This window comes from Elephantulus edwardii, unplaced genomic scaffold (assembly GCF_000299155.1).
Source record: "Elephantulus edwardii isolate Elephantulus edwardi_28Jun2011 unplaced genomic scaffold, EleEdw1.0 scaffold00289, whole genome shotgun sequence".
Classification (NCBI taxonomy): domain Eukaryota; kingdom Metazoa; phylum Chordata; class Mammalia; order Macroscelidea; family Macroscelididae; genus Elephantulus; species Elephantulus edwardii.
The window spans coordinates 747,628-755,103 of NW_006400039.1; the positions used below are offsets into that span (position 1 = coordinate 747,628).

The window sequence follows — 7,476 nt, forward strand, 5'->3', positions numbered from 1 at the left end:
CAGCGACCAGAGGCAGACCAAAAATTGGCCCACATGGGGTGACGGGAACCCTAGTATGCCAGAGAGGCACTGCCCAGAGACATGGAGGGAGGGGGTCACAGAAAAGCTATTTATTTACACCTTGTTCAAAATAACAAAACCCAAACCACCTGAGAACCCTTGGTCCAGTTCCTGCTTCCTTATTGGTGCTGGGACCCCCTCATCCCGTGGTCCGCTGGAGTTTGAGGCCCTCATGCTGGGGGCAGAGGTTGTGCTGAGGTCAGTGGTGGTATCCACAGGGAGGAGGCAGCCATGGTCAGGCTGGGATGGAGTCCCAGGGCCACTGTAGCCCTGAGAAGACATGTCCCCCCTTTTCCTGGGGGTGCTGGCTCCTGTGACCCCTCATAGCCTTGTCCTCTGGTGCTGGGAGACCAAGGAGCTGCCAGGCCTGCAACAAGAGGAGGGTGCTGGGTACCGCGAGGTGCAGCAGGGGTGCCAGGCAGAGGAGCCAGGGTCCTGCACTGTAGGCACACGAGCAAGGGGTGCACGGGATGATGCAGAAAGTGGATGCAGGAAGGAGGCCTCAGATCCTAGGAGGGAACTAGGCCAGCAGTGGCTCCAAAGGGGTCCTGGGAGGGAGGACCAGAGGCCAGTGATTCTGAATGGGGCTCCTCCCAGACGGTGGTGGCTCTGCGGGGGCTCTCACAGGTCCTAGGAGGGGTTCCTACTGGACAGTAACTGCACGGGGTTGTCAAAGGCCCTACGAGGGACACCCATGCTCTACACAGGGTCCCCACGAGACCGTGGGAACTGCACAGGGTCCTCAAAGGGCCAGCAGGAAGACACCAAATGGCTCTCCATGGCGTCCCCCCCGGACAGCGGTGGCTCGGCCTGGGGTCCCCCTGGACAGCGGTGGCTCGGCGTGACGGCAGCCCCAGGTGCTAGGAGTACTTGGTTTCGGAGATCTCCTTCCAGAGCAGTGTCTTGAGGTGACTGAGGACCAGCGCGTGGTGCGCCTCCACCTGGCTGGCCAGCCCGCTCAGCGTGGTGCAGGTGCGCAGCTGGCGGCCCAGCTCGGGGCGCAGGGCGGCGGGGGCGCCGGGCAGCAGGTAGGCCCGCAGCAGCTCGCACACCTTGGCCAGGTTGGGCTGGATGAGGTCACCCTTACACTGGCGCATGAGGCGGTCACAGGGCGCCCGGCAGTCACGGCCGTAGGTGCAGTCCCCGCTGTGCTCGCAGCGCCGGCCCTGCAGGAAGGCCCGCACGGCCGCCTCGGGTGCCACCTGCTGCAGGTCAGCCATCTTGAACTCGTACCTGGCCGTGTGGCCCACGTTGGCCAGTGTGGTGTCGCACATGTAGAAGGTCCCGTAGGCGCCGTGGAAGAGCTCCCCCACGAACTCCAGGAGGCCCACGGCCACCTTGGCCCGCCAGGGCCAGGCAGGACCCACCCACTGCTGCAGGGTGCGCAGCATGGCCGTGGGCAGCAGGGGCTGCAGCGGGGCGGGCAGCGCGGCGGCCTGGGCAGAGCCGTGTGGGCGGCCGTCGGTCAGGTAGAGGTCCCCACAGTGGCCGAGCAGCCGCGCCGTGTGGTCCTTGCCCTGCAGCGCCAGTAGCAGCAGGACCTCCGTGCGCTGCAGGAGGGCCCACACGGACTTGGCCTCGGCCAGTGACACCCGGCTGTCCTCGTTGAAGTCGGCCATGGCCAGCACCTGCCCCACCAGTGACGGCAGGGATGGCAGGTCCCCCAGGGTCGCCTGCAGGGGGCCACAGACAGAAGAGTCACTCCTGGTCACTCAGACGCTGACTGCCCACCCCCATCAGGGACCCAAGCCCTGGCCTTCCAGGCCTGCCTGCTCTACCTTCCACGAGGGGGTTCCTGGAGCCTAGTATCGGCCCCCTGGGAGGGGGCTCAGCTCAACCCTGGGGCTGCCCCCTGCTCAGGAAATGCTGGAGTGGACAGAGGGTCGTGGGAGCAGGGTGGGGTGTCTTCCTCATCCCTGCAGCGCTGACTCCCACTACCCCCTTCCCCATCCCTGCCTAGGCCTGGGAGGGGGCCAGATGGACACAGCCACTGGACAGCCCCAGAGAGAAGCTGACCTTGAGGAAGCTGAGGGTCATCTCCCGGAACTCTTGGATGGAGGTGCCTCTGGTGGGCTTGTCAAACAGCACCAGGTCCCGCCGGGGGGCCACATCTGGCCGGGCTTTGGCACTCAGGGCCTCCTCAATGCCACACTTGATGATCACCTCCTTGTCCTGCCAGAGCCCACTGTACACCTGGACGGGGCCAGAGGGGCAGCTCCAGCACGGTAGACCGTCACACCCCATCACACCAGCCCCCCTCCCCAGGCTCCTCAGGGCCTGAGGGCTGGGCTGGGGCAGGGGCTAGGCGGGAGCCCCTCCCTAGGAAAGCCTTGGGGCCCAGACTGGGGTAGGTCGCAGGGTCTCTACCCTGCGAAGGGGAAGTTGGAGGGGGCCCAGCCTGCCCCCCATCCCCTCACCTGCTGCCCCGGGGCCGAGGACAGGCAGGTCCTCCATTCCACAGTGTGCAGGTCACACAGGTCCCGGCAGACAGAGCCCGCGATGATGCCCTTGTGGTACTGGTCACACTGAGGAGGGACACGGGTGACCGGAGGGCACAAGCCGCTGGCCTTCCTAGTCCTGTTCCCCGCTAGGTACAGTCCCAGCATGCAGCTTGCTGCCCCAGCCTGGGCTCTGCCCCAGCCCGTCCTGTCCTTCTCAGGCCTCCCCCACCCTTCTGACCCTGCAGTAGGGGAGGCGGGTCCCCTCACCCCGGTTACGCCGACAGAGGACCACTGCAGGGCTCTAAGGAGCCAAGCAAAGGGAGAGCTGCCCTGTGGTCTCACAGGTTCACAGGGGCCTGGCAGGCTGGGAGTGTGGAGACCCCAGGGCCACTAACACCAGGTGCACAGTGATGGGTGCAGGTCCAAGGTTCCTAGGGATGCCCAGAGTCACCAACAGGAAGAGCTGCAGACAGGCCAGGCTAGGGGGGCCCCTGGGGTCTTTCCGTGGGAAGCTGCTGTCCATGCTCACCTGGCGGCCTGTCTCCCACCTACAAGCAGGGCGCAGGGGGAGCTGCCCCACCTTTCCTCCTCTGGTGGAGAGGCGTGCCAGGTGAGGTTCAGGTGTCAATGCAGAAGACTGAGCACCCACCCCAGGTCATGGGCAGAGTCCTGTTAGGGGGAACTATTGACGTGTGACTGGTGGGGTACACAGCTGAACTCTGTCCGTTTCAGCACCTAGCACTGCCTGAATCAGCGGGGACCCCAGCCTCGGAGACTGCAGCCAGGAGGCCCCATAGAGGACAGGCCAAGCCCCAGCCACCCACTCAGGACAAGAGTGCTGAGCTCGTACTCAAGCACCTCTCCACACCCCCAGCCTCAGCCAGTCACCCGGGCCAGGCAGCCGCCTCCGGTCCTGGCGCCCACCTTCCCCAAGGTCTGCTGGCTCTCCACAGCCCTGGCCTGCTCCCCAGGATCTGCTACCGGCAGCTCCAGCCCAGCCCCCCTCCTCTACCTGCAGCACTTCTGCCACCCCAACAGGCCCCCTTCCCGGCACACGGCTCCGTGTGAGAGCCTTGTGTGGCCAGTGCCCTGGGGAGGGAGAGCAGAGGCAGGACCTTGTGCCCAGCCCAGGCCCCTGGAAGCCAGCAGTACGTACTTAAAGAACTTGAAGGAAGAATGAGAGATTATCATTGTGGGCCTGTGCTATTGTGGCCTGTCACCAGTCTGTGTAAGAGCCCGTGACCTCAGCCCCTGTGTTTACATGTGCCCACGTCTGTCTGTCAGAAACACCAAGGACTGCTGTTCCTTCTCCCACCCACCTTCCTCAGGGACAGCTTTCTGCAAGCCCCTTCACAGTTCTTCTACCACCAGAAGTACCCGTGCTGCACATGTGGCTTCCTGTCCACTGGAGGCCAGACCCTGTCCACTGCCTCCTCCAGACTCCTCCAGATTCACCTTCAGACATGGCTTCCCCAAGTGTAGAAGCCCCTCAGCCAGGCCCATGGCTGCAGGCACCACAGCCACCCTGAGGGGCCGAGGCCAGCCACACGGCGCAGCAGAGGCCTGGTAGAGGGAATGCGGACGGAGTAGGCACGGGCCTGCCTGGCAGTCCCTGCTGTATTGGGCTGCTGCATCCGAGGGGACCCTCCTTGACCACTCCCAGGGCTCTGCCCCGGGGTGAGGCTGTCATAGCCCTGTCACTGCCTCCAGGGCTCCTGCCCACTCAGGCTTCTGCTGCCCATTGCTCAAAGGTGGGGGACAGAGAGGCCTGTAGCCAAGAGCGTTTCCAGCCACCAGCCCATCCTCACCCTCCCACCTCCTGGGAACCTGCAGCAGCCCCCACTGGTCTCTGCACTTCCCGCCCAGATCTCCACAGCTGAAGTAGCTCTTCAGAGTCTCATTCCCAAACCCCGTGGGGCAGTCCACCTGCCGGCCTGTAGGCAAGGCTGGAATCTTCAGAAGGGCCCCACCTCCACCCCCGGCACCTCGGGCCTGTGCCAGTCACATTCTCAGTGTCGGGGGCTGGGCTGTGGCCCCGAGACAGGCTGAGTCTCACCCCACCCCTGTGACAGTGACCTTGTTTGAGGAAACGGGGCTTTGCAGCTGGTGTGGGTTAAACTGTCCAAGGCCAGCTGGGGAAGGTGGTCCTAACCCCATGCTCTCTGCACGAGGAACAGGTGCAGAAGGGTACATACGAGAGGGCCAGGGGGTGCTCTGCAACACCCCGGCTACAGACAGAACCCAGAGGGGGGCCTCGCGGCCCCAGAACTGAGAGGACGAGTCTCTGATCCCTACAGCCTCATTGCACAGCCACCTTAGGAGTGGAGGGGGCACAGCCCCTCGGGGGCCCTGAGGTCACTTACAATGACCAGCCGGCAGACGTGGCCACGGCAGAGCTCCGAGTAAGACGAGTAGTGCAGATACACCATCCAGCTGCCCGCCAGGACGCCCAGCCAGACCAGGAAGACGTACCTGCCCCTGAGGCCTGGGAGCCTGCCCTGGAGGGAGAGACGTGGTGCCGCTGTGACGGACGGAGGGAGCCCCTGAGGCCCGCTCACACCTTCCGGGCCTGCCTTCCTCCAGAGGCCTGGACTCCCCAGCAGGGCCCCTCAGCAACACAGCCACCCAGCCTTGTCACTGACCATGCTGAACTTGGTCCACTCAGCCACCCGCAGACTGTGAATCTACAGAAGCCACAGCCTGAAGACCAGCCAGTGGGTTCCATCCGCTGACCTTCCTGTTGGCCGCTGAGCGCCCGCCCACCATGCGACCTGGGCTCCCTCGGGGCAGGTGAGGGTGACCAGCTCGCTGAATGGAGTCCTTGTTAAACTCCCCTCATCTTGTCCTCATGCCACTGAACTTCCCGACATCCCCACCGTACGTACACCCTAGCTGCACGACAGGCTGGTGGGCAGTTCCGAGTGGACCAGACCAGCCAGGGAGGGCCGAAGCCCCCACCCTGTCCTGGTGAACCCAGTGTTACAGCAAGGGCTGCAGGTCCTTACGGTGCTCCATCTCTTGGTCTAGGTTTCCCCAGCTGCCAAATGAAGATTCCACTCTCTGGTGGCATGGATGAGCTAGGGCACTGTCTCCCATACCAGCATCCGAAGCTGGAGCTCCCAAAGGTGCTGGCTAGGGCCAGTGCTCCCTCTCCCCTCACCGCTGCCCAGTACATCCCAGCCTGGAGGAACGGCCTGCAGAAGGCACTGCACTGTCCCCTCCCCCTGCAAAGTCTCAGGTGCTTCTGGGCCGTCTGACCAGGACAGCAGGGAAGCCAGGGCTGCGTGAACAACTGCCCCCAGTGGTGGCTCCACTGAACAGCCTGTGGCTTCCATCAGCCATCAGGAGGGCTGACAGCTGAGGTCTGATCAGTCCCCCAGGATGCCAGCCTGCCAGCCGCCTGCCACCTCCCACTCACGGGGCTGAACAGCAGAGAGGGCTCAGAGCCAGCGTGCCACTCTTAGCGAGTCCTAGCTGGGCTGCCCGAAGACTAGCACGGCCGTGCCTGCTGGCTCTGTGGGGGCCTGTGCGGCTTCTCAAAGGAAGACAGCAGCTCTTACTCTAGTAAGGGACCCACATCAGGAGGGCCTCAGGACCTAGGTGACCACGCTGGTGAACAGCACCAGGCCGGCTAGAATCAGGACCCAGGTGACCGGCCACCTTGAGGACTGGGGCCAGGCCTGCTCCTGTTGGGGACCCAGGTGATGACGCTGAGGACAGGACTCTGGTTGGGGACCCACGCTGCGCCTCAGCCCCACCCCCACCCCCAGGCCTGATTCTCTCTGAACTGAATGGGCTTGATGAGGTTTGTTGAGAAAGAAAACAGAAAAGAGGGACAGGACCAGGCCTGTGGGTTTCCTCAGGCAGCAAACAATGGCAGGTGGGTCCTCGGGACATGGCGGGTGGGGGATGCCTTTCCACCAGGGCTAGACATGGGGCTTAGGCTGGAGGGCACTGCCCACCCCCACACCACCCCCACCTGGCTCCCCCCGCCCCTCCCAGGCTCTTTCTCGGAGTGTCCTCCAGTTTGAGGTAAGCCCCTCAGTGGTATCCCCACCCAAACCTGACCCCCAGAGCCCGTGAGCTGAGGCCCTGCTCCCAGACAGTCCTGTTCAGGGCATCCACACCCGGTGTGCAGTCTGCAGGATGCCTCACCCCAGGCAGCTGGGACTGCAGTGGGCAGGAGGGGCAGCTCCCAGTGCAGGCCCTGGGTCTGGTGTCCATGACAGCAGAAGGATGCAGTTTAGAAGCGGTACCATGGGCCAGAGCCTACACTGCCGTACCCCAGCCTCACCACCCTGCTGGGTAGAGGCTCTGAGAATGTACCACACTGGAGAGTGGTCTGCCCGGCTTCTTCCCCAGCTGCCCCCGGGACCTGCGCGCCCAACAGCTCCTGTCTCTGGGTCCTGCACACACGCCCCACTCCTGTCCAAACAGGGCAGACCCCAGACCCCAGCTTCCCCAGGGCTGGGCCAGATGGAGATTTGGGGCCTGGCAGACAGAGGGTCAGCTCGGCTGCCCTGGGCCATCTCTGCCCCACACTTTTCCAGGAGGATTTGGAGACCAGCAGGCCAGGGACGCCAGGAGGGTCTTAACCCCTGGCTCCAGTGGGCGCGCCTGCAGGGCCTGGGAGGGCATGAGGGTCATCAGTGGGTGCCAGATGACCTGAGACTCCAGGAGGGGCCGGCCCAGACCACCTCGACGCAGTAGGAGCGCGGTGACTGGCCCAAGGTCACCCTGGGGTCGGGGCGCTGGGATGCGACGATGGCCCAGGGGAGGGGAGCCCTCCACCGGGCGTTTTCCGTTTGTCCCGAGTTTTCTAAGGCAGGAAACCCAGCCTTCCTTTTCAAACAGGCCGGGAAGGGGGGTCGCGGAACCAGGGCGGGCTAGGGACCACGGCTTCCTCCCTGTCCTCCCCCCAGGCCGGAGCCCGCCGCGCGGCCCGGTCGCCCCCTCGCCCCGCATCCGCCCGCGC

At 64.5% G+C, this 7,476-nt stretch overlaps 1 protein-coding gene across 1 annotated transcript; it reads right to left on the bottom strand.

Annotated features, from left to right (window-relative positions):
* Positions 1 to 920: 920 nt before the first annotated feature.
* FAM69B (family with sequence similarity 69, member B) lies at positions 921 to 4,999 on the bottom strand. Its single transcript, XM_006900569.1, has 4 exons — positions 4,865 to 4,999; positions 2,478 to 2,585; positions 2,077 to 2,253; positions 921 to 1,733 (listed from the first exon to the last, which is right to left on the bottom strand). Exons 1-4 carry the CDS (start codon positions 4,928 to 4,930, stop codon positions 921 to 923), a joined length of 1,164 nt encoding a protein of 387 aa, XP_006900631.1. The 5' UTR covers positions 4,931 to 4,999.
* Positions 5,000 to 7,476: the final 2,477 nt, after the last annotated feature.

Coding starts and splice junctions, on each gene's coding strand:
- FAM69B (XM_006900569.1), bottom strand. CDS start 4,930: ATGGTGTATCTGCACTACTCGTCTTACTCGGAGCTCTGCCGTGGCCAC. Junction 2,586..4,864: donor ACGTCTGCCGGCTGGTCATT/GTAAGTGACCTC, acceptor GTCCCTCCTCAG/TGTGACCAGTACCACAAGGG. Junction 1,734..2,076: donor TGACCCTCAGCTTCCTCAAG/GTCAGCTTCTCT, acceptor GGCCCCCTGCAG/GCGACCCTGGGGGACCTGCC.